At 44.0% G+C, this 26,728-nt stretch overlaps 2 protein-coding genes across 4 annotated transcripts in view; both read right to left on the bottom strand.

Moving 5' to 3' along the window:
• LOC121586359 (proline-rich transmembrane protein 1) lies at window positions 1-7,770 on the bottom strand. 3 transcript variants are annotated; one of them, XM_041902981.1, is made up of 5 exons: window positions 7,710-7,770; window positions 6,134-6,145; window positions 4,536-4,927; window positions 3,223-3,393; window positions 1-339 (listed from the first exon to the last, which is right to left on the bottom strand). In XM_041902981.1, exons 3-5 carry the CDS (start codon window positions 4,899-4,901, stop codon window positions 163-165), a joined length of 714 nt encoding a protein of 237 aa, XP_041758915.1. In that variant the 5' UTR covers window positions 4,902-4,927; window positions 6,134-6,145; window positions 7,710-7,770; the 3' UTR covers window positions 1-162. The 3 variants fall into 3 exon arrangements, with proteins under 3 accessions (XP_041758915.1, XP_041758913.1, XP_041758914.1); XM_041902979.1 differs by lacking the exon at window positions 7,710-7,770 and adding an exon at window positions 6,694-7,452; XM_041902980.1 differs by lacking the exons at window positions 6,134-6,145; window positions 7,710-7,770 and adding an exon at window positions 6,694-7,452.
• LOC121585755 (helicase SKI2W-like) overlaps window positions 7,508-26,728 on the bottom strand; it is a 52,638-nt gene continuing 33,417 nt past the window's right edge. The window contains 4 exon segments of the mRNA XM_045226571.1: window positions 7,508-8,138; window positions 12,633-12,773; window positions 20,183-20,401; window positions 21,985-22,095. Of these exon segments, the coding sequence (XP_045082506.1) occupies window positions 7,938-8,138; window positions 12,633-12,773; window positions 20,183-20,401; window positions 21,985-22,095 (672 nt within the window). The 3' untranslated portion in view covers window positions 7,508-7,937.

The following is a 26,728-nucleotide window of genomic DNA, read 5'->3' as shown; positions in this document are numbered from 1 at the left end:
TATATATATATACACACACATATATATATATACATACACACATATACACATATATATATCCCCCAATATAACATACCAGTTTCAGAGATTGAATTTCAGTGCCCTTATTCTTCAATCTCCACCCAAAACGACATATCCCATGATGCCACTCTGCGTTATGTATTAGGGTTCCCAGTCATCGTCATGGTGTTGGGAGGCGATGATGACTACCACGGTGAGGATGGTACACAGGACGATGGAGGCAATGCCCACCGCCAGGCTGATGAAGGAGAAGTTACGCGCCTCGCGGGAAGCTATCTCTGCCGTCACCATGTCCCCCCTGGCCACCGCCGTACGCACCTGAGGGAGGGAGGAAGAGAGAGAGAGAGAGAATGTTTTTTCCCCCTCACAAACTATGGTTTTTGGAGTGCTTGGCCATATATATATAATGTATTTCATGCCGATAATGAACCTTTAACTGAATTTAGTTGAGAGAGGGAGAGAGTGGTGTTGAAAACAGCGCATACTCACACAAAATGTAAAAAAACTGTTTATTCAGCCTTCAAATTAATCAACCATAATAATGGTTAAAGCCCCAAGTTTGCAGGGCTATCTATGCCTTGTCAGCTTAGCTCAACTCAAACAAATCGGAAGGAAGCCCAAAGCAAAAATCAATTTTAGCCTGTGTAAACAATGCTGCAATTACATAATATAGACTGTTGTAGGCTAACCAACAAAGCCAGCATATAAACAAGAAACATAATATTGTAATGCTGCTCTTCTACTAATCTCACTGCAACTCCCCTCCATGTCTCCGACCACTACTTTGTATCCTTTTCTCTCTCGCTCTCCTCCAACACTACTCACTCTGCCCCTACACAGATGGTAATGCGCCGCCACAACCTTCGCTCTCTCTCTCCCACTACTCTCTCCTCTTCCATCCTATCATCTCTTCCCTCTGCTCACTCCTTCTCCCTCCAATCTCCTGATTCTGCCTCCTCAACCCTCCTCTCCTCCCTTTCTGCATCCTTTGACTCTCTGTGTCCCCTATCCTCCCGGCCGGCTCGGTCCTCCCCTCCAGCTCCGTGGCTTGATGACTCATTGCGAGCTCACAGAACAGAGCTCCGGGCAGCTGAGCGGAAATGGAAGAAAACTAGACTCCCTGCGGACCTGGCATCTTTTCACTCCCTCCTCTCTACATTTTCTTCATCTGTTTCTGCTGCTAAGGCCACTTTCTACCACTCTAAATTCCAAGCATCTGCCTCTAACCCTAGGAAGCTCTTTGCCACATTCTCCTCCCTGCTGAATCCTCCTTCCCCCCCTCTCTGTGGATGACTTCGTCAACCACTTTGAAAAGAAGGTTGACGACATCCGATCCTCGTTTGTTAAGTCTAATGACACTGCTGGTCCTGCTCACACTGCCCTACCCTATGCTTTGACTTCTTTCTCCCCTCTCTCTCCAGATAAAATCTTGCGACTTGTGACTACAGGCCGCCCAACAACCTGCCCGCTTGACCCCATCCCCTCCTCTCTTCTCCAGACCATCTCCGGTGACCTTCTCCCCTACCTCACCTCGCTGATCAACTCATCCTTGACCGCTGGCTATGTCCCTTCCGTCTTCAAGAGAGCGAGAGTTGCACCCCTTCTCAAAAAACCAACACTTGATCCCTCTGATGTCAACAACTACAGACCAGTATCCCTTCTTTCTTTTCTTTCCAAAACTATTGAGCGTGCCGTCTTTAGCCAACTCTCTTGCTATCTCTCTCAGAATGACCTTCTTGATCCAAACCAGTCAGGTTTCAGGACTGGTCATTCAACTGAGACTGCTCTTCTCTGTGTCACGGAGGCTCTCCGCACTGCTAAAGCTAACTCTCTCTCCTCTGCTCTTGTCCTTCTAGACCTGTCTGCTGCCTTTGATACTGTGAACCATCAGATCCTCCTCTCCACCCTCTCCGAGCTGGGCATCTCCGGCGCGGCTCACTCTTGGATTGTGTCCTACCTGACCGGTCGCTCCTACCAAGTGGCGTGGCGAGAAGCTGTCTCCGCACCACGTGCTCTCACCACTGGTGTCCCCCAGGGCTCAGTTCTAGGCCCTCTCCTATTCTCGCTATACACCAAGTCACTTGGCTCTGTCACATCCTCACATGGCCTCTCCTATCATTGCTACGCTGACGATACACAACTAATCTTCTCCTTTCCCCCTTCTGATAACCAGGTGGCGAATCGCATCTCTGCATGTCTGGCAGACATATCAGTATGGATGACGGATCACCACCTCAAGCTGAACCTTGGCAAGACGGAGCTGCTCTTCCTCCCGGGGAAGGACTGCCCGTTCCATGATCTCGCCATCACGGTTGACAACTCCGTTGTGTCCTCCTCCCAGAGTGCGAAGAGCCTTGGCGTGACCCTGGACAACACCCTGTCGTTCTCCGCTAACATCAAGGCGGTGACCCGATCCTGCAGGTTCATGCTCTACAACATTCTGAGAGTACGACCCTGCCTTACACAGGAAGCGGCACAGGTCCTAATCCAGGCACTTGTCATCTCCCGTCTGGATTACTGCAACTCGCTGTTGGCTGGGCTCCCTGCCTGTGCCATTAAACCCCTACAACTCATCCAGAATGCCGCAGCCCGTCTGGTGTTCAACCTTCCCAAGTTCTCTCACGTCACCCCGCTCCTCCGCACACTCCACTGGCTTCCAGTTGAAGCTCGCATCTGTTACAAGTCCATGGTGCTTGCCTATGGAGCTGTGAGGAAATTGGCACCTCCGTACCTTCAGGCTCTGATCAGTCCCTACACCCAAACGAGGGCATTGCGTTCATCCACCTCTGGCCTGCTGGCTCCCCTTCCTCTGCGGAAGCATAGTTCCCGCTCAGCCCAGTCAAAACTGTTCGCTGCTCTGGCACCCCAATGGTGGAACAAGCTCCCTCACGACGCCAGGACAGCGGAGTCACTCACCACCTTCCGGAGACATTTGAAACCCCACCTCTTTAAGGAATACCTGGGATAGGATAAAGTAATCCTTCTACCCCCCCCTAAAAAAAAAAAAAAAGAACATTTGTAAAGTGGTTATCCCACTGGCTATAGGGTTTGTAAGTCGCTCTGGATAAGAGCGTCTGCTAAATGACGTAAATGTAAAGTAATGCACAGAGATACAACAAAATAATCAATAATTTCTCTAAAGATGACTGGCTAGCTAACAAACATCCTGTGCAGACAATTCTGTGCTAGCCTAATACCAACCTGTACTGCCTTGATGATGGCTATGATTCCTGTGGGCCAGAAGCAGCAGACGGTGGTGAACACAGCGATGGGCAGGTAGTCGTGAGGCTGGCGCCGGGGCTCCATCAGGGCGATGCCATGGGGCATCTGCATGCCCATCTGGCCCTGGGGCATCCCCTGGTAGGGCTGTCCCTGAGAGAGAGAGAGAGAGAGAGAGAGAGAGAGAGAGAGAGAGAGAGAGAGAGAGAGAGAGAGAGAGAGAGAGAGAGAGAGAGAGAGAGAGAGAGAGAGAGAGAGAGAGAGAGAGAGAGAGAGAGAGAGAGAGAGAGAGAGAGAGAGAGAGAGAGAGAGAGAGAGAGAGAGAGAGAGAGAGAGAGAGAGAGAGAGAGAGAGAGAGAGAGAGAGAGAGAGAGAGAGAGAGAGAGAGAGAGAGAGAGAGAGAGAGAGAGAGAGAGAGAGAGAGAGAGAGAGAGAGAGAGAGAGAGAGAGAGAGAGAGAGAGAGAGAGAGAGAGAGAGAGAGAGAGAGAGAGAGAGAGAGAGAGAGAGAGAGAGAGAGAGAGAGAGAGAGAGAGAGAGAGAGAGAGAGAGAGAGAGAGAGAGAGAGAGAGAGAGAGAGAGAGAGAGAGAGAGAGAGAGAGAGAGAGAGAGAGAGAGAGAGAGAGAGAGAGAGAGAGAGAGAGAGATGTATCAAGCATCTTAGAGTAGGAGTGCTGATCTATGTAATCTTATTCATTGGGATCTAAAAGGCAAAACTGATCCAAAACCAGTACTCTTACTGAGATGCTTGATCTCTTTATGGCCACTGACCTTGGAAAAGCCTTTTGGATTTCTCTGTACCCCTCAAGAGGAGCAAACCAATGTTTACTTTCCACAGCCTTAATCTAAGAATCAATGGAAATTGGCTGTGTGGGTGACTCATTCTCCATTCGATTAAGAAAAGAAAGGCCTGCTCCCCAGTGCTTTACTACTGCAACATAATGATACACAAATATGTACCATGGCATTGTTGAATACTTGTTTCTGATTGGCTTGAAGGGCATTGTAGAGCGTGCATTATTTCCCTATAGCCACTCGTTGATTATCCCTTACAGAATGTATCACGGTCCAGAAGTAAAGCACTGGGGAGCAGCATTATACCTTCTTGTATATTTTTCCCCACCCAGCACCGGTTTTCTAAAGATTCAGATGAGCATATCACCCTCGTATGCTTCGTTCTCTTTTCGGCAAACACAAAATGCTTTGCAATGCAATGACGTATTACATATCATGCCTCAATGGAAAATGTCTTGTGTTCGAACGATTACTGCTATCGTAGTTGAAGACACTGACTCACCGACGCCATGGGGTAGACAGGAACATAGGCTGTGCAGGGCTGCAGCTGGAGAGGGTATCCTGGTTGAAAATACCCCACAGGGGCGTGTGGGACCCCCCCTCCCGGGCCCTGGGTCTGGACTGTGTAGCCCTGTGGGGCGCCTGAGTGTCCGTTGGAGCCATTGTGGAACTGGGTCTCCTGGTAGCCATCGGAGCCAGGGGGCGGGGGTGGAGGGGGGTAGTTGGGCTGGGGGCCACAGCCGGGCGGAGGGGTCATGTTGGGGTGCTGCATGTTGGAGTGTTGCATGTTGGAGTGTTGTTGGCCCATGTTAGGGTCCTGGGAGGGGAGGTATGGAGGGGGCTGCATTTGCTGCATGGGTTGGGACATGGCCTGGCGATTGCAGTCCTCCAGACCTGAGAGAGGAAGAGATGGAAAGAAATGAGAGAGAAAAATAAATGTGTGAGAGAGAGAGAGACAGAGAGAGAGAGAAAAGAGAGAAAAGAGTAGGCAGAAATGTTATCTAACTAGCCATCACTCTGACATTTTGGTCACCGCTTACACAATACAAGCACTATAATAGATTTGTCACCTACTGGTATGTAAACCACACGGATGTATGTAGAGTGGGAAAATGTTGAATACATTTCACACACAAAGATAAACAAAAAGCACCACGTTCACACAGTAGCCAGGTTGACTTTGTACAGTATAGCAATACACAGCATGCTGACTAGCCTATTCGGCAGTTGATGAGGCAGACAGAGAGAAACACAGAGAGTTGTGCTTGGGGATACACACACCATTACATAACCTACTAACACTGTCACAACCGCCAGAATAAGACCACTCAGACACATTAGAAGGGGGATGGGATCCTGACACAGCAGGAGGGACACCTTTCAAGGGCACATAACAGGGACTGAATGAGAAACAGGGACATCTGATTAATAGGACACAATGGGAGAGATAGTCAAATGGGAAAAGGAGAGAGGACAACAGTGAAGAAAAGGCGGGGTTATAGTGGATGAATGAGGGATAAGTGCTACATGACTAGTTCATGATCCAAATATACTCCTATTCAATATGCACTAATGTAGCCTTTAATTGGCTGTTTGAATTAAAGGCCCATTCACAACTATGGCACATACCAGATACCATGCTACTCAGTAGTGTAATGGTGATCTAAAACCATCAAAGAACATATATTATTTGATAATTCCAAATATCTGTTGTAGATCTATAGGCAAATCATGATAGGATTTCTTTGGGTGTCTATAATTAAGATAGACTGATTCCTTTGAGGGGGAATAGTCCTATATCTGTTGCCATCTCTCCATAATGAAAAATACCAATTATATCTGGCATGTTTTATCATCCATACTGGATTACAATATTCTGTCTATTCTGATACATAAAACAAAACCTCAGCTGTGTGTTTGTGTCCAACACGTGATAAGGCTATATAGCCTATAAACTTCATTCATTGAGGTGATGTGAGCATGCCATGAACATGCACTGTAGGCCTCTATACAGGGCTTTTCCAACCGAAACCTGTTTTCTGTGCTATAGGCTTTCATACAGAATGAAGGAGGCATCTCACTCAGTAGCATGGCGCTTACCTTGGTAACCTCCTAGGATACAGTGAATCCAGAGGAGTTAAAAGAGAGAAATGAAGCAAATTATTGTGCTGCATTTTTTTATGTGAACATCACGCACGCGCACACACACACTCGTTAATTCACCCTGATACACTGTACACACGCACGCATATCCGCCCACACGCAGGGAAACAAACGCGCGCAAAACCATATTTCATTGTAGTTATTTACATAAATGTGCATGTATAGGCGATTAAATAGGGAGTAGCTTATTGGGAATAAAAAACATAGCGGACTACAGATGCAGCGCATGCAGATAAATAGAAGGATGAGTTTGTCGGAGATGTTGACATGGGGAGGTGAAAATTGAGAAGATGGAAACAGATATCATGCGTCACCAAGTAGCCAATTGTTAGTTGTGCACCACCAAAACAACCTATATCCAAACAATTATCCCAAATGTACACATTTATCACAATTCAACGGAGAGAATAGACAGCGGGGGAGGAGAATAATTGGCTCAATTATCAATTACAGTGGTGACATAAAAGACGCAACAGAACAACAGAAAAAAAGCTTACCTTGTTTTTCCGACATTTCGTGCAGTCAGAATAAAACTCCCCTCCAAACAATTTAATGTAAATATTCTTATTTCTCCAATACGACTTTTGGTAAATCCTCTCACGGAAAAATTATGAAATTATGGAGACTTAATTTCCAGCTAATTTAAATCCATATTTTTTTATCTCCACATCCGTGGCCTATAATAACGGTATCACGTTATAACTTTATTATATGATAACTGCCAATTGGACTATCCGATGATAATGACCAATTGGGAAAGAAATGTCCAGGTTTCACACTCTCTCTGTAGCTGGTACATCCACAGTAACAGCAGAAAATAGGTTTCTCCAATGCATCTCTCGTTACATTGAATTAATCAGACACAAAGCTATCGTTGTCTTAAAGAGACAGCCGAGACTGGAAAATACATATGCCACTGAGCTGGTAAACCCGACACAATATTTTTAAAGAGGCGACCGATATTGGATTTGAATACTTTTTATGCTATGCTGACAACTCTTTATCCCTGTGGATGCTGTACGAAGTTTTGAGAATCATCTTGCTGTCATGACATGCAACACTTTGCTGGACATGAACATGAGTCTAGAACTGGTAAGGATTTTGATCAAGGTTAGATAGTTGACTGTAAATTACATTATGTTTTACAGAATAGGATATGTACAGATTTTTGTTCCTACAGTATACAGTAAGAGCAGTAGTTAACAGTGTCATAAGGTTTAAACCAATGTCAGACTCATGCATACAGGCACTTACTCAGACAATCACAGGACACCTTCGGGGACAATAGCTGAAAAAAGCACTCTAAAATGGTAGTCTACAGTGGATTTTATTACTGTACAAAAAAATTACAAATAAGTTCATTCATATCTATCATTACTACTTTGGTCTGATTTGTTTAAGAGCATTCCCTTTCCATGTATTTAATTAGGACTCACGTAAACAATAGTATAACCATACATACTCGCACGTAAACACGCGCGCGCACACACAGATCCCTCCCTCACACACTCACCCTCTCTTCCACTATGCTCACACACTGATCGAGCTTCGGACTTGGCTCAGGCACCTTGGCACTCTCTCACCTACAATACAGTACCTACATCCTCCCTCTCTCTCTCTCTCCACTCCCTCCTTCCTTCCCTCGGCACACTCTTTTACCTACTATACAAACACTATCTACACCCTCCCTCTTCCCTTGCTTCTCTCCCCTCCCCTCCCCTCCCCTCCCTCCCTCCCCATCTCAGTGTGTGTAGAGCGAAGCGGTGAACACGATATCTCTGCGAATGGCCAGGGAGGCCTTCTCCATCTTGCTGCCCAGGACCGAGTCTCCCACGATGCGGGCCGCCTGGCGCACCTCCTTCAGTACCTCGTCTAGTCTCTGGATGCAGCGCACCACTGTGCCCTCCTGGACGTCTGTTAACTGCGCAATCTCTGCAAATGGCTGGGGCAGGAAATAGGAAAGTACACAAGTTAATTTACAGAGTTGAGTACAGGACTGCTGCCTTCTTGGTCTCGCCTGCAGTGGCGGCTCCTGAAAAAATTCTCAGGGGGGGCAATTTTTCTGATGATTTAGGTGACCTACACACATTTTAAAAAAAGATATGTCCAGCAACAACATGAAGACAGGGGCAGCATATAAGTCAATACCAGAAGCATTTATTGACTGATCTCAAAAGTGTTGGCTTACCAGGGTTGGTGGAGCCCTCAGTTTCATCTTTGCCTCGCAAAGCTAACTCAAACACTCCGCAAAACTTCACACACTGGATTAGCCGGCTGAGGATGTGGCGGTTCTTGCTAATGTCGTAGTAAATATATTTGTTATAGTGAATATGGAATATGATATGTTGAGTAAAATGTTGTGCTAAGATCTATTTAGGTCAGGAGCTGGTTATAAGTTATGTTCCTATCCAATAACAATGGACAAAAGGGTCCTATCTTGTCAGCCTTGTCAGTTTCAGTTCTCCAGTAAACTTGTGATTATCAACACTAACCTCATCGTTGTGGCGGCGGACAGCTAGCCTGTATCCCTCATCCAGTTGAGTGGGAATGTTCACTCTCCCCAAAGCAGACAATCTCAAACAGCTATCCATGTGGGTCTTTGACAGCTCATGTTTCTTAATCTTTCCTGAAAGATGGTGCATGTCCGTTACACACCAGTCGCTGTCCAAGCGGTGCTGTCTGCCGTGCCGCCTTCAGGGTGAAAGAGTAAGCAGGGGGGTAGCAGAAGACTGCATTAGCTACATCGCAGCCTGCTAGCCAGGTTTTTCGTTCGTACCAATTTTTGGAAAATCCTCGGGTGTAGGACTTCCCCCTTTAGTAGAAACCTGTTGAATTATTAAATTTGGTCTGGGAGGTCCTAATTGTTTCGTTGCCAATTTATCTTCATTTGTTCGCCGACAAAAAGGAACTTCTTTCAAAGACACAATCGAGTTGCACTGAAGCCTAGCCATTTTGACAGTAATAGTGAATTGATTGACGCTGCTACCCGCTCTTTTCTTAGTTACGTTCATGGTTATGTTACGTATGACGAAAGCGCGTAAGTGCAAGCCCTCAGAAACCCATAGAGATTGTATTGAAAGCTCTGATATTTGAAAAAAATAGATTTTACATGGGAGTCTATGACAGACTTCTGGGCGATTTTCAACCTGACTGAAATCGCCCCAAAAAGGGGGGCATTTGAAGCACGACTTTAGCCTGATTGGACATTTAGTGGCACTGTGGCAGATCAGACGTCTAGATTACAACACTGATAACTACTGTTGCCGTGATATAATTGATTAGAAAAAAAATCCCTTCCTTTTCCCGTTTGGCAGTGCGTCGCCCATATCGCCCTATTGAACACACCGCCCCTGCTCGCCTGTAAAAGAGAATGTGTCTCTTTTTAAATGAAGTACAGGCTAGGACAGGAAGTAGGGATACCAGTTAGTTTAAACTTGAGATAAAGTACAGCAGGGGTTCCCAAACTTTTTTGGGCCGCAACCCCATTTTTATATAAAAAAATAAAAATTGCAACCCCACCATGTAAAAAAAGTGATGTAATCAGTCTAATAGTAGTTTTGACAGTATTTAAACCTGAAGGAAGTATGGTTTGAAGTGACTGAAATCAGAAAGGTATTAGGAAGTTCAGAAGATCATCAGGCAATAATTTTGTATGAGCTTCTGTGTAGAAAATAACATCATCAGTAATCACGTTTCCATCCAGTTTTTATGTGAGTAAAGTCCTACCGTAGAAAAAAAATCACGACAGCTGTCATGGAAACAGGAAGTGTCATAAATGTCGACAGATAATTTGTTCGTTCGACATGGTGGGATGTTTTTATGTCAGTAAAATTAATTATGTGAGAAATGGCGGTGGAAACGCCTTCATGCACAAATATTGATATAATAACCATCGTATCGAAGTAAACTTGGAGTCACTCGATGACATTGTGTGTGGTCCTACCACTACGACTCGGGAAACCATGCAGTTTATTAGGCTACAGATAAAATAAATTATGATGAATTTCACAGGGTGGTGAAAGCAGGGGTTAAAGCAAAAACAAATCCCATGACTGATACTTAAGTCAATCTCAGATCGATTGTCTGGGGCCAAGTTAACCTCCCCTTTCATGTAAGAAATGACCATCATGCTTTTTAGAGATCATTTTGTAAATTTATTGAACTGTGAGTTCGGCAAATTTCAGTCCTCCCGGGATAATTTTTATATAGAAGGACTGAGAAGATCAGTTCTGGTGACTTTTTAAAAGCCCCAAAATGTATTGGTAAAAATTATTTTAGCATATTGGACCATGCATATAGTCTATGCATGGTCTATTATCAGATGTGCTATTAGCAATAAGCATTATCACCTGTAGCATAGTGGCTATAAAATGTACATATGCTGAAGCATTTACCCCATTGGACACAACATCCTGATTGTTATTATTATTAACTATTATTATTTTATTATGACTATATAAATAATTACTAATTATTATAATAATTTGTTTTATTACAAAGTACACTATATATAGAAAAGTATGTGGACACCCCTGGATTCGGCTATTTCAGCCACACCCGTTGCTGACAGGTGTATAAAATCGAGCACACAGCCATGCAATCTCCGTAGACAAACAATGGCAGTAGAATGGCCTTACTGAAGAGCTCAGTGACTTTCAACATGGCACCGTCACAGGATGCCACCTTTCCAACAAGTCAGGTTGTCAAATTTCTGCCCTGCTAGATCTGCCCAGGTCAACTGTAAGTGCTGTTATTGTGAAGTGGAAACGTCTAGGAGCAACAACGACTCAGCCACGAAGTGGTAGGCCACACAAGCTCACAGAACGGGACTGCCGGGTGCTGAAGCGCGTAGCACGTAAAAATCGTCTGTCCCCGGTTGCAACACTCACTACCGAGTTCCAAACTGCCTCTGGAAGCAACGTCAGCACAATAACTGTTCGTCGGGAGCTTCATGAAATGGGTTTCCATGGCCGAGCAGCCGCACACAAGCCTAAGATCACCATGCGCAATGCCAAGCGTTGGCTGGAGGGGTGTAAAGCTCGCCGCCATTGGACTCTGGAGCAGTGGAAACGCATTCTCTAGAGTGATGAATCACGCTTCACTATCTGGCAGTCCAACGGACAAATCTGGGTTTGGCGGATGCCAGGAGAACGCTACCTGCCCCAATGCATAGTGCCAACTGTAAAGTTTGGTGGAGGAGGAATAATGGTCTTGGGCTGTTTTTCATGGTTCAGGCTAGGCCCCTTAGTTGAAGGGAAATCTTAACGCTACAGCATACAATTACATTCTTTGTGGCAACAGTTTGGGGAAGGCCCTTTCCTGTTTCAGCATGACAACGTCCCCGTGCACAAAGTGAGGTCCATACAGAAATGGTTTGTCGACAGCCCTGACCTCAACCCCATCGAACACATTGGGGACTAATTGGAACACCGACTGTGAGCAAAGCCTAATCGCCCAACATCAGTGCCCGACCTCACTAATGCGGTTGTGGCTAAATGGAAGCAAGTCCCCGCAGCAATGTTCCAACATCTAGTAGAAAGCCTTCGCAGAAGAGTGGATGCTGTTATAGCAGCAAAGGGGGGACCAACTCCATATTAATGCCCATGATTTTGGAATGAGATGTTCGACAAGCAGTTTTCCAAATACTTTTGGTAATGTAGTGTATGTCATTGCCCTTTTAAGACGCAATTGTCCCCTTTGAGCTCTGTTGCATAGTGATGGGTATTCAGAGTATTTTCTGTGAGCCGGATCATTTGGCTCCGTTCACCTAAAAGAGCCGTTCATTTGGCTCCCAAACTGCTTTTCGTTCAGTAATGCTTAGAAATGTACCTAAAATCATGAAAAAATTGTAAATCTTTAATGTAAAGCCTAAAATGTTGCCAACCATTGTCAACTTAACGCACTGAAAAAATTAGCGTGGACCAGAATGAGGCTCTCTCCTCACTATATTGTTCCTGCCCTGAGGAATTACCATCTTCAGAGAATGTTCACAATATTTTGTAGCTTAAAAAGTTCAAAAGATAGAGCCACATTTGTATGAAGAAATCAGAAACCGCTGTATATTACAACAGCACCTAGCGGCTACCGGAGGTTACTGACGTAACCCCGGTTCTATAAACCCAGCGAGATTTTTTACATTTTTATTTCAGTTTCTCTCGCGACCCCATTTTCAAATCAGGCGACCCCACATGGGCTTGCGACCTAGTTTTGGAAACGCTGCAGTATAGTTTAGTACAGTGCTTTCAGAGCTTTGAGAGGCCAGTTTCCAGGACACGGATTAAGCCTAGTTCTGGAGTAAAAAGCACTTTACTTTAACATGCCATTCAGTCCATGACTAGGCTTATTCTGTGTCCAGGAAACATTTTCCACGAGTGTTTTGATTGAAATGAGGTCAATCAAGAATAGTCCAACATTACGGTTAGCTTATACCACTCACCATGCCTCTGGCCCAGCAGTAGACCACTTCGATCAGGCCAAACTTGAACTGGGCCACAAATTCTTCAGCTGTCTGGGTTATCCCACAGTCCCTCTGCAGCTCCCCAATACGCTGGGCCACTGCCAGCACTCTCTCAATACCCTACGAGAGAGAGGGAAGGAAAGATAGGGCAAAATAAGAAAGTAATGGATGGGGCACACAGACAGAGTGGGGTAATGTAAGGAGAAGGGCAAAGAAAGAAAGAGAGAAAGAGAGACAAAGAAAAAGAAGAGAGTTGAGGTAGTAATGGGTGATGGTAAAATGTGGGGTAATACAAGGAGAAGGACAGAGAAGAGTGGAGATTGAGAGCGAGAGCGAGAGCGAGAGAGAGGAAGGACAGAGACAAAGGCAGACAGACACAGATTAGTCATACAAGGAGCACTTAAACACGTAACACTTTCCAATCACATCTGCCCTACTTTGCCCACTCCACTCCAACCTCAGCCTCCTCTCTGTTAAGTGTTAAGCTGCACATCATCTGAAGTCCCACTCAGAGCCCTGTTACCTGTGTTGGTAAATGTGTTCCCTGTCTGTGTTCACTGTTCAGTGCTGCTCGCCCCTGGGATGGCTCCCCTATAAACCACTCCAGACACAGCTCTCGCATCGGCCATCACTAATTCAGCCTTCTTTAGAGCACTTCCATGTTTCAGGGTTGCTCGACAACACACACTGATGGCTGTGTGTGTGTGTTCAGGGAAGTGTGTATCAGGTGTGGCGCCCTTGCTGCGGGCTAAGACAGCCGTGTGTGTCTAGCCTGAGCTCAGACCAGTGTGTGTATGTGTGCGTGTGTATATGTGTGTGTGTGTGTGTATCACCAGTAGCACGGCTAGGCTGGTACTACTAAAGCCCAGAAGCCAACATATCCATCCATCCATCCATGTACAGTGGGGAAAAAAAGTATTTAGTCAGCCACCAATTGTGCAAGTTCTCCCACTTAAAAAGATGAGAGAGGCCTTTAATTTTCATCATAGGTACACGTCAACTATGACAGACAAATTGAGATTTTTTTTCTCCAGAAAATCACATTGTAGGATTTTTCATGAATTTATTTGCAAATTATGGTGGAAAATAAGTATTTGGTCAATAACAAAAGTTTCTCAATACTTTGTTATATACCCTTTGTTGGCAATGACACAGGTCAAACGTTTTCTGTAAGTCTTCACAAGGTTTTCACACACTGTTGCTGGTATTTTGGCCCATTCCTCCATGCAGATCTCCTCTAGAGCAGTGATGTTTTGGGGCTGTCGCTGGGCAACACGGACTTTCAACTCCCTCCAAATATTTTCTATGGGGTTGAGATCTGGGGGTTGAGATCTGGAGACTGGCTAGGCCACTCCAGGACCTTGAAATGCTTCTTACGAAGCCACTCCTTCGTTGATCGGGCGGTGTGTTTGGGATCATTGTCATGCTGAAAGACCCAGCCACGTTTCATCTTCAATGCCCTTGCTGATGGAAGGAGGTTTTCACTCAGAATCTCACGATACATGGCCCCATTCATTCTTTCCTTTACACGGATCAGTCGTCCTGGTCCCTTTGCAGAAAAACAGCCCCAAAGCATGATGTTTCCACCCCCATGCTTCACAGTAGGTATGGTGTTCTTTGGATGCAACTCAGCATTCTTTGTCCTCCAAACACGACGAGTTGAGTTTTTACCAAAAAAGTTCTATTTTGGTTTCATCTGACCATATGACATTCTCCCAATCCTCTTCTGGATCATCCAAATGCACTCTAGCAAACTTCAGACGGGCCTGGACATGTACTGGCTTAAGCAGGGGGACACGTCTGGCACTGCAGGATTTGAGTCCCTGGCGGCGTAGTGTGTTACTGATGGTAGGCTTTGTTACTTTGGTCCCAGCTCTCTGCAGGTCATTCACTAGGTCCCCCCGTGTGGTTCTGGGATTTTTGCTCACCGTTCTTGTGATCATTTTGACCCCCACGGGGTGAGATCTTGCGTGGAGCCCCAGATCGAGGGAGATTATCAGTGGTCTTGTATGTCTTCCATTTCCTAATAATTGCTCCCACAGTTGATTTCTTCAAACCAAGCTGCTTACCTATTGCAGATTCAGTCTTCCCAGCCTGGTGCAGGTCTACAATTTTGTTTCTGGTGTCATTTGACAGCTCTTTGGTCTTGGCCATAGTGGAGTTTGGAGTGTGACTGTTTGAGGTTGTGGACAGGTGTCTTTTATACTGATAACAAGTTCAAACAGGTGCCATTAATACAGGTAACGAGTGGAGGACAGAGGAGCCTCTTAAAGAAGAAGTTACAGGTCTGTGAGAGCCAGAAATCTTGCTTGTTTGTAGGTGACCAAATACTTATTTTCCACCATAATTTGCAAATAAATCCATAAAAAATCCTACAATGTGATTTTCTGGATTTTTTTTCCTCAATTTGTCTGTCATAGTTGACGTGTACCTATGATGAAAATTACAGGCCTCTCTCATCTTTTTAAGTGGGAGAACTTGCACAATTGGTGGCTGACTAAATACTTTTTTTCCCCACTGTAGGCCTATTGCACATGATGATGATTGTAATAGGAATTTCCAGGTGAACAAAAGAAGAGCAGTCACAGATAAAGTCAATCATAAATCAATTGTGTTTAATACAAGCTGCAACAGGGAGACACCATCCAGCATAGAAGCAGAGAAAATGTCTAACTGGCCTCTTGGAGTCAGGCCCGTTATATACTAATCAGACTGCACCAAGTGTACTGTAAACACCAGCCTGAAAGGCTTGTAGGAAGTCAAAACAAAAGGCAGTGACTTTGTCAGCTGCTACAGAATCACACTGTGTTTCACAAAATTGTCACACCCTGATCTGTTTCACCTGTCTTGTGCTTGTCTCCACCCCCCTCCAGGTGTCGGCCATTTTCCTCATTATCCCCTGTGCATATACACTACCGTTCAAAAGTTTTGGGTCACTTAGAAATGTCCTTGTTTTTGAAAGAAAAGCAAAACATTTTGTCCATTACAATAACATCAAATTGATCAGAAATACAGTGTAGCCATTGTTAATGTTGTAAATGGCTTTTGTAGCTGGAAACGGCTGATATTTAATGGAATATCTACATAGGCGTACAGAGGCCCATTATCAGCAACCATCAGTCCTGTGTTCCAATGGCACGTTGTGTTTGCTAATCCAAGTTTATCATTTTAAAAGGCTAATTGATCATTAGAAAACCCTTTTGCAATTATGTTAGCACAGCTGAAAACTGTTGTGCTGATTAAAGAAGCAATAAAACTGGCCTTCTTGAGACTACTTGAGTATCTAGAGCATCAGCAATCGTGGGTTCGATTACAGGCTCAAAATGGCCAGAAACAAATAACTTTCTTCTGAAACTTGTCAGTCTATTCTTGTTCTGAGAAATGAAGGCTATTCCATGCAAGAAATTGTCAAGAAACTGAAGATCTCGTACAACGCTGTGTACTACTCCCTTCACAGAACAGCGCAAACTGGCTCTAACCAGAATAGAAAGAGGAGTGGGAGGCCCCGGTGCACAACTCAGCAAGAGGACAAATACATTAGAGTGTCTAGTTTGAGAAACAGGCACCTCACAGATCCTCAACTGGCAGCTTCATTAAATAGTACCCGCAAAACACCAGTCTCAACGTCAACAGTGAAGAGGCAACTCCGGGATGCTGACCTTCTAGGCAGAGTTGGAAAGAAAAAGCCATATCTCAGACTGGCCAATAAAAAGAAAAGATTAAGATGGGCAGTCTGAGATATGGCTTTTTCTTTGCAACTCTGCCTAGAAGGTCAGCATCCCGGAGTCGACATTAACATTACAACATTAACAATGTCTACACTGTATTTCTGATCAATTTTATGTTATTTTAATGGACAAAGAAATTGCTTTTCTTTCGAAAACAAGGACATTTCCAAGTGACCCCAAACTTTTGAACGGTAGTGTATACCTGTGTTTTCTGTTTGTCTGTTGCCAGTTTGTCTTATCAAGCCTACCAGCGTTTTTACCCGTACTCCTGTTTTCTCTCTAGTCCCTGTTTTCTAGTTTTCCCGGTTTTGACCATTCTGCCTGACCGTGAGCCTGCCTGCCATTCTGTACCTTTCGGACTCTGCTCTGGATTACTGACCTCTGCCTGCCCTTGACCTGTTGCTTGCCTGCCCCTGTTGTTGTAATAAACTTTTGTTACTTCGAACTGTCTGCATCTGGGTCTTCTCCTGAACCGTGATAGTACGAACTGGCCATGACTGACCCAGCAGACTCGGACCAGCTCCACAACGTCATCCCCTCCCAAGGAGCCGCCATTGGGAGACACGAGGAGTTACTTCGAGGTCTTGTGGACGGATTCCAGACCTTGGCAGAACGCCATGTCTGTGCCTTGAATAAATTTTCTCCATTATCTGGGAGAGAGGCTGCCCGGAAGTTACTCCAGCTTCGCCAAGACTCCCGCAGTGTGGCGGACTATGAGATTGATTTCCGCACGTTGGCTGCCGATAATAATAATTTCTGGATTTTTTTTCCTCAATTTGTCTGTCATAGTTGACGTGTACCTATGATGAAAATTACAGGCCTCTCTCATCTTTTTAAGTGGGAGAACTTGCACAATTGGTGGCTGACTAAATACTTTTTTCCCCCACTGTATATTACAGATGACACATTGAAATGTGTAGTTACAGTGCTTTCTGAAAGTATTCACACCCCTTTACTTTTTCCACATTTTGTTGTGTTACAGCCTGAATTAAAAATAGATTAAAATTAGATTTTGTGTCACAGATCTACACACAATACGCCATAATTTCAGTGGAATTTTGTTTGTAGAATGATTTTCAAATTAATACAAAATGTAAAACTAAAATGTCTTGGGTCTAAGTATTCAACCCCTTAGTTATGGCAAGCCTAAATAAGTTCAGGAGTAAAAATGTGCTTAACAAATTGCATAATAAGTTGCATGGACTCATTCCGTGTTCAATAACAGTGGTTAACATGATTTTTTTATGACAACCCCATCTCTGTACCCCACACATACAATTATCTGAAAGGTCCCTCAATCGAGTAGTGAATTTCAAGCACAGATTCAACCACAAAGACCAGGGAGGTTTTTCAATGCCACGCAAAGAAGGGCACCGATTGGTAGATACAGGCGTCCTTTCTAACTCAGTTGCTGGAGAGGAAGGATACTGCTCAGGGATTTCACCATGGGGCCAATGGTGATTTTAAAACAGTTACAAAGTTTAATGGTTGTGATATGAGAAAACTGAGGATGGATCAACAACATTGTAGTTACTCCACAATACTAACCTAAATGACAGAGTGAAAATAAGGATGCATGTACAGAATAAAAATATTCCAAAACATGCATCCTGTTTGAAAATATGAAGTGGTACTTAGTGATGTGTTTTGTTGGATTTTCCCCAAACATAACGCTTTGTATTCAGGACAAAAAGTTAATTTCTTTGCCACATCTTTTGCAGTATTACTTAAAGGAAAACTCCACCCAAAAACTATATTTTGATATTTGTTTCATTAGTCCATTGTTGACATAGTCCCACATTTTTTTGCATGTCAGTAATCAAGTTTTCAAGATATACAGTGCCTTCGGAAAGTATTCAGACACCTTGACTTGTTCCACATTTTGTTAGGTTACAGCCTTATTCTAAAATTGATTGAATAGTTTTTTCCCCTCATCAATCTACACACAATATCCCATAATGACAAAGCAAAAATAGGTTATAATCTTTTGCTAATTTATACATATTTCTTCAAACTGAAATATCACATTTACATAAGTATTCAGACCCTTTTCTCAGTACTTTGTTGAAGAACCTTTGGCAGCAATTACAGCCTCAAGTCTTCTTGGGTATGACGCTACAAGCTTGGCACACCTGTATTTGGTGAGTTTCTCCCATTCTTCTCTGCAGATCCTCTCAAGCTCTGTCAGGTTGGATGGGGAGCGTTGCTGCACAGCTATTTTCAGGTCTCTCCATAGATGTTAGATCGGGTTTAAGTCCGGGCTCTGGCTGGGCTAATCAAGGACATTCAGAGACTTGTCCTGAAGACACACCTGCGTTGTCTTGGCTGTGTGCTTAGGGTCGTTTTCCTGTTGGAAGGTGAACCTTCGCCCCAGTCGGAGGTCCTGAGCGCTCTGGAGCAGGTTTTCATCAAGGATCTCTCTGTACTTTGCTCCGTTCATCTTTGCGTCGATCCTGACTAGTCTCCAAGTCCCTGCCGCTGAAGAATATCACCCAGCATGATGCTGCCACCACCATGCTTCACCGTAGGGACGGTGCCAGGTTTCAAGAGTTAAATCTTGTCAACAGACCAGAGAATCTTGTTTCTCATTGTCTGAGAGTCTTTAGGTGCCTTTTGGCAAACTCCAAGCAGGCTGTCTTGTGCCTTTTACTGAGGAGTGGCTTCCACTGGCCACTCTACCATAAAGGCCTGATTGGTGGAGTACTGCAGATATGGTTGTCCTTCTGGAAGGTTCTCCCATCTCCACGGAGGAACTCTAGAGCTCTGTCAGAGTGACCATCGGGGCCCTTCTCCCCCGATTGCTCAGTTTGGCCGGGTGGCCAGCTCTAGGAAGAGTCTTGGTGGTTCCAAACTTCTGCTGACATGCACTGTCAACTGTGTGATCTGTATATAGACAGGTGTGTGCCTTTCCAAATCATGTCCAATCAATTGAATTTACCACAGGTGGACTCCAATCAAATTGTAGAAACATCTCAAGGATGATCAATGGAAAAAGGATGCACCTGAGCTCAATTTCGAGTCTCATAGCAAAAGGTCTGAATACTTACGTAAATAAGGTATTTCAGTTTTTTATTTTTAATACATTTGCTAAAATGTCTAAAAACCTGTTTTCGCTTTGTCATTATGGGGTATTGTGTGTAGATTGCTGAGGAAGTATTTTATTTAATCCATTTTAGAATAAGGCTGTAACGTAACAAAATGTGGTCAAGGGGTCTAAATACTTTCCGAAGGCACGGTATAACTTTCAAAACACAGAAATACAGCCGGTATGATGCAAAACTCACAGCTATAATCGGCGCCAAACGTGCTTCTACAAAGCATTCACTCAGGGGTGTGAATATTTATGTATATTTCTGTATTTCATTTTCAATACATTTGCAAGCATTTCTAAAAACATGTTTTCACTTTGTCATTATGGGGTATTGTGTGTAGATGGGTGAGAAAAAAAGTTGCACAACCTTCACAACTATAACACATAGGGGACAGACACAAAAACACAAAAGTGTAACCTCAACCGTTCCCCAGTAGACAACCAAGCACATTCTACCACCCCAACACACACACAGGGAGAAACTCAATTGCATTTCATTAAATTCCTTTCGTCCTCTCCTCGCCTCCTTCTCAAAACCCATTGGATGAGGTCAGAGGGGAGGGACCTCTGATCTTCTCATTCAATGGGTTTCGATAAGAAACTCGACAAGAGAGGACCCAAGGAATCAAGGAAATGCTATTGAGATTCTCACACACTCTCATCCCCACCCCTCTCCCCCTACACCCAACCCTCCCCCAGTTCCCCTATACCTCCTGCAGTGTGTTGGTGATGTGGGGCTCCACCTGGGTCTTCTGTTGAAAGACCAGACAGGACAGCAGGGCGGCGCTCTCCTCAGGGGCCAGGGGGCTCAGGTCGTTCTCAAACAGTAGCTCTGTGAGGAGCAGCTCATGGCTCCTGATCTGGCAGGCCACCCTGCCCTTCAGCTGCACCGCACCGCTACTGTCCACGTACTGCAGGGACTGGAGCGCCTGGGGATGGGGGATAATGCCTTTATTACACTGGTGTTACATAGTGATGGATCGTTCACGAACGAAAGGCTGTTTTTAAACAGATCTTTTTGGTGAATGTCGGGAACAGAATCGCATCTTTGAACAAGTCGTTCATTTGGCTCCCTGATTTGCATACTGTTACTACTGCTTTTTGATCTCCAGACAACAATTATTTGCAGATAAATTATAAAAAATCTCTGAAGATAGTAATTCCTCCTTGCATGAACAATAGATAGTGACAAGAGAGCCTCTTTCTGGTCCATACACATTTTTGCAGTGCGTTAAAAACAATTCTTAATTTTCTGGGCCATCTAACAGTTAAAAATGTATTTGAACTCAATGTCACGATCTGACATAATGCCAGGCAACTTTGTAGGCTTTACACATTATAGATGTTCATTTTTTTCATGGTTTTAGGTACATTTATAAGCACTACTGAACGAAGAGCTGTTATTTTCTTCCTGTCGAGGATTGGGGGGCTCGCATTTTACATTCATAAACCATGTAGCGGGCCATTCCAAAACTATTCACGTGGCGTTAACCATTTGTTTTACACCTTGTTCAGTCATGGCTGATACCTTATTAGCTAGCTAGCTAACAACCTGGTAACTTTACCAGTATATCCAAACATTTGGGGGCACAGAAAGAGAGAGGAGATCAGTGATCATAGCAATGAATGACAGATCTCTTGCATGTCGTCATCACAAACTTGACAACGTGTACAATTTTCAATGTAATACATCTCAATAGGAAAATAAAGCTTTTACATAATGTAGAAACCTAAAATTCCACAAATGACTTTTTAATATCAATGACAGGTATTTGTATAAACATTTGACTTTCTTATAATAAATAAATGTATTTACAGGATTACATATTAGTTTCTAGGGCTCAAAATGAGCTTCAAATGTAGCTAGAATTTATATATGCTATATCTCAATCGATTTCAAAAATATAATTTTCTGGTGCTCCTACATTTTATGCTTTGCTCCTAACTTTTTAAAGTTGGGAACACCGGTGCAACCAATGAAAAATGTTAATTTAGAGCCCTGCATGTGTATGAACTAGTTAAAGCTACAATATGTAACTTTTTGGGGAGACGCGACCAAATTCACACAGAAATGTGAGTTATAGATCTGTCAAATGTAGTCTTTTACTTTCGGTTTTGTACACCAGCTTCAAACAGCTGAAAATACAATATTTTTGGTTATGGAAAATATATTTCACAGCGGTTTAGATGGTACAATGACTCTCTACTCAATGACTGCTTGTTTTGTTACAAACTGAAATTAGGCGAACTATTAGAATTTTTGCAACCAGGAAATGGCGGACCTTTAAATCAAATCAAATGTATTTTATAAAGCCCTTTTTACATCAGCAGTTGTCAAAAAGTGCTTAACAGATACCCAGCCTAAAACCCCAAAGAGCAAGTAATGCAGAGGCAGAAGCACAGTGGCTAGGAAAAACTCCATATAAGGCAGGATCCTAGGAAGAAAGCTACTGTATGAATAGTTTTGAATTGAGTATTGGATGTGCATTAAGACAATGGGAGTCAGACATACCTTGATTCTCTGGTGGTACTCTGGCAGTAGAGACAGGGACTGGTCTGAGATGAGGAAGAGAAGTTTGTCCAGCTCCTGCTGAACACCCATCCTCTCCTGCACCCGCAGAAACTGAGTGGGAAAACGGTGAACATGGCTATTATATACACACACAAAAGTATGTGGACACCCCTTCAAATTAGTGGATTTGGCTATTTCAGCCACACCAGTTGCTGACGAGCACACAGCCATGCAATCTCCATAGACAAACATTGGCAGCAGAATGGCCCGTACTGAAGAGCCTGTCATATGATGCCACCTTTCCAACAAGTCAGTCCGTCAAATTTCTGCCCTGCTAGAGCTGCTCCAGTCAACTGTAAGTGCTGTTATTGTGAAGTGGAAAAGTCTAGGAGCAACAACGGCTCAGCTGTGAAGTGGTAGGCCACACAAGCTCACAGAATGGGGCCGCTGAGTGCTGAAACATGTAATGCGTAAAAACCGTCTGTCCTCGATTGCGACACTCACTACCGAGTTCCAAACTGCCTCTGGAAGCAACGTCAGCACAATAACTGTTCTTCGGGAGCTTCATGAAATGGGTTTCCATGGCCGAGCAGCCGCACACAAACCTAAGATCACCATGTGCAATGCTAAGCGTCGGCTGGAGTGCTGTAAAGCTTGCCGCCATTGGACTCTGGAGCAGTGAAAACGCGTTCTCTGGAGTGATGAATCACGCTTCACCATCTGGCAGTCCGACAGACGAATTCGGGTTTGGTGGATGCCAGGAGAACGCTTCCTGCCCCAATGCATAGTGCCAACTGTAAAGTTTGGTGGTTGAGGAATAATGGTCTGGGGCTGTTTTACATAGTTCGGGCTAGGCCCCTTAGTTCCAGTGAAGGGAAATCTTAACGCTACAGCAGACAATGACATTCTAGATGATTCTGTGCATCCACATTTGTGGCAACAGTTTGGGGAAGGCCCTTTCCTGTTTAAGCATGACAATGTGGCGGCAGGTAGCTTAGTGGGTAAGAGCGTTGTGCCAGTAACCGAAAGGTCGCTGGTTCTAATCCCCGAGCTGACTAGGTGAAAAATCTGTCGATGTGCCCTTGAGCAAGGCACTTAACCCTAATTGCTCCTGTAAGTCGCTCTGGATAAGAGCGTCTGCTAAATGACAAAATATAATATATATATAAATATAATGCCCCCGTGCACAAAACAGAAATGGTTTGTCGAGATCGGTGTGGAAGAACTTGACTGGCCTGCACAGAGCCCTCACCTCAACCCCATCGAACACCTTTGGGATGAATTGGAACGCCAACTGTGAGCCAGGCCTAATCGCCCAACATCAGTGCCCGACCTTACTAATGCTTGTGGCTGAATGGAAGCAAGTCCCCGCAGCAATGTTCCAACACCTAGTGGAAAGCCTTCCCAGAAGAGTGGAGGCTGTTAAAGCAGCAAAGGGGGGACCAACTTCATATTAATGCCCATGATTTTGGAATGAGATGTTCGACGAGCAGGTGTCCACATACTTTTGGTCATGTTGTGTACAATCACTTTATCTATGCACTCTGAACAGCAATAGAGAAGAGGTCTGTAGAATTATTTCATATACCCTGCAACTATTTGATCGCATAGATTGAACAGCAATTTCACCTAATTTAAAATACATTTACTCTAGATAGGCTATCACACACACATACAGTGGGGCCCAAAATTATTGGATCCCCTGATAAAGATGAGCAAAAAAGACAATAAAATAAATAATACAAAAACGAAGCTATATTGTATGCCACAAAAAATGGAATGGCCTGTTAATAGAGAGAGAGAGGATGGCTCACATACACTATCACCATCTTCCAAATAAATTAGAGCCCAGCAGCACAAAGCCTACTGTCTAACTGAGCAATGGATCTAATGATATGCAGTTCTAATGCATCCCCTTAGTGAGACAGACAGTGGTGATGTGTGACTCTGCTCCTCCTACATGGGTAATTATAGAACTCCCTGCTCTGCTGTTCTCATATCATCCTTATCCTGGAACAAGGCAGTAAGTAGCCTTGAACAAGAGGAGCAGGAGCCTATCTCCTGTTTCTGTAGCGCGAGGCAGCTTGATGTGCAAGTACTTTGCTAGTCTATCACAGGGCCTGACCCTCAATCTATCTCCTTAATGCAGAGTGCCAAGCAGAGACGCAGCGGGTACCATTTTTACAGTCTATGGTATGACACGGCTGCGGATCGAACTCCCAACCTTCCAATCTCAGGGCCGACACTAACCACAAGGCCACTGAGTTGGCCACTGAACAAGGCAGGGAAATATCTAACAAGGCTTAGGTTTACAATGCTTAGTGAAGGCCAGGGTTTCCGTTAGGACATTTGACTGGCAGCATTTTAAATTTACTGGACCCACATGCTTTGGTTGCGTAACCTGATTAGGGCGTTCATCCACGATTCTCAGAATGACAGAAATCACATTTAGTTTATGGTAATTCATCTTAACAGAACATGCAACTCGGATGCAACGGCGTGCATCATTCTTACCGAATTCCGATTAGCAATTTGAAGATGTTAGAATACACAGGCAGTGCGGTGCGTCCATAAGGCTAAGCTTTCCTTACAGTACATTTAATAAAAGTGGCTAAATTATATAGATTTATATAGCTTACTCCTGTCTATACAGAAATACATAAAATCATTCAAAATAGGCTACTACACCAGAAAGCATGATTTGGCCACAGAGGATGATGATTATTATTATTTTTTAAAGCTGTGGATTGTTTTAAATCACATAGCCTACAGTCGAAAGTGCCCGCAATGTGGGCAGAGCACGGCAAATACCAAATAGATGATTGTTGAGTTGCGACTGTCAGTGAAAAGCAGAGAGACACAGCCAGGCATATTGCCATATTAAAAATACAATCTTGTAAAAACAGTTAGGAAAAAACAAATGGCTATTGCTGTAAAGAGAAGACAATGAAAAGACTCCAATCTGACTTTTAGTTATGAAAATTCTCAACTTAATTGAGCGAAAAGTAACCTATGTTATTGACAACAGCGGAGAACATCAGCCATCAGCGGTCAGTGCCACTTTTGTTTGTTTTTGGACAATAATTACCTCCTCCAGGTTAGATGGACGTCATATTGTATTTCTGTCTCCCCTTTTGGTAGGCCTAATATATGGATCAGACAACGTCATTTTTATTGATCTGTTTGTCAGTGTCAGCAGAATAGGCTACCCTGTAAAAAACATTTTTTGGGGGGGGGGGTAGATCAGTTTAATATTGCAGATAGATAGTAACTTCCATCAATGTAATTGTCTGCATCACTTCCAATACCCCATGTTTAAAAAATAAAATAAAATAAATAATTATATATATATATATATATATATATATATATATATTCACATATATATACAGTGGGGGGAAAAAGTATTTAGTCAGCCACCAATTGTGCAAGTTCTCCCACTTAAAAAGATGAGAGAGGCCTGTAATTTTCATCATAGGTACACGTCAACTATGACAGACAAATTGAGGGAAAAAAATCCAGAAAATCACATTGTAGGATTTTTAATGAATTTATTTGCAAATTATGGTGGAAAATAAGTATTTGGTCACCTACAAACAAGCAAGATTTCTGGCTCTCACAGACCTGTAACTTCTTCTTTAAGAGGCTCCTCTGTCCTCCACTCGTTACCTGTATTAATGGCACCTGTTTGAACTTGTTATCAGTATAAAAGACACCTGTCCACAACCTCAAACAGTCACACTCCAAACTCCACTATGGCCAATACCAAAGAGCTGTCAAAGGACACCAGAAACAAAATTGTAGACCTGCACCAGGCTGGGAAGACTGAATCTGCAATAGGTAAGCAGCTTGGCTTGAAGAAATCAACTGTGGGAGCAATTATTAGGAAATGGAAGACATACAAGACCACTGATAATCTCCCTCGATCTGGGGCTCCACGCAAGATCTCACCCCGTGGGGTCAAAATGATCACAAGAACGGTGGTCAAAATGATCACAAGAACCACACGGGGGGACCTAGTGAATGACCTGCAGAGAGCTGGGACCATCAGTAACACACTATGCCGCCAGAGACTCAAATCCTGCAGTGCCAGACGTGTCCCCCTGCTTAAGCCAGTACATGTCCAGGCCCGTCTGAAGTTTGCTAGAGTGCATTTGGATGATCCAGAAGATGATTGGGAGAATGTCATATGGTCAGATGAAACAAAAATAGAACTTTTTGGTAAAAACTCAACTCGTCGTGTTTGGAGGACAAAGAATGCTGAGTTGCATCCAAAGAACACCATACCTACTGTGAAGCATGGGGGTGGAAACATCATGCTTTGGGGCTGTTTTTCTGCAAAGGGACCAGGACGACTGATCCGTGTAAAGGAAAGAATGAATGGGGCCATGTATCGTGAGATTTTGAGTGAAAACCTCCTTCCATAAGCAAGGGCATTGAAGATGAAACGTGGCTGGGTCTTTCAGCATGACAATGATCCCAAACACACCGCCCGGGCAACAAAGGAGTGGCTTCGTAAGAAGCATTTCAAGGTCCTGGAGTGGCCTAGCCAGTCTCCAGATCTCAACCCCATAGAAAATCTTTGGAGGGAGTTGAAAGTCCGTGTTGCCCAGCGACAGCCCCAAAACATCACTGCTCTAGAGGAGATCTGCATGGAGGAATGGGCCAAAATACCAGCAACAGTGTGTGAAAACCTTGTGAAGACTTACAGAAAACGTTTGACCTGTGTCATTGCCAACAAAGG

The sequence above is a fragment of the Coregonus clupeaformis genome, chromosome 17 (genome assembly GCF_020615455.1).
Source record: "Coregonus clupeaformis isolate EN_2021a chromosome 17, ASM2061545v1, whole genome shotgun sequence".
Lineage (NCBI taxonomy): Eukaryota > Metazoa > Chordata > Actinopteri > Salmoniformes > Salmonidae > Coregonus > Coregonus clupeaformis.
This window is presented reverse-complemented; position numbering and strand designations above follow the sequence as displayed.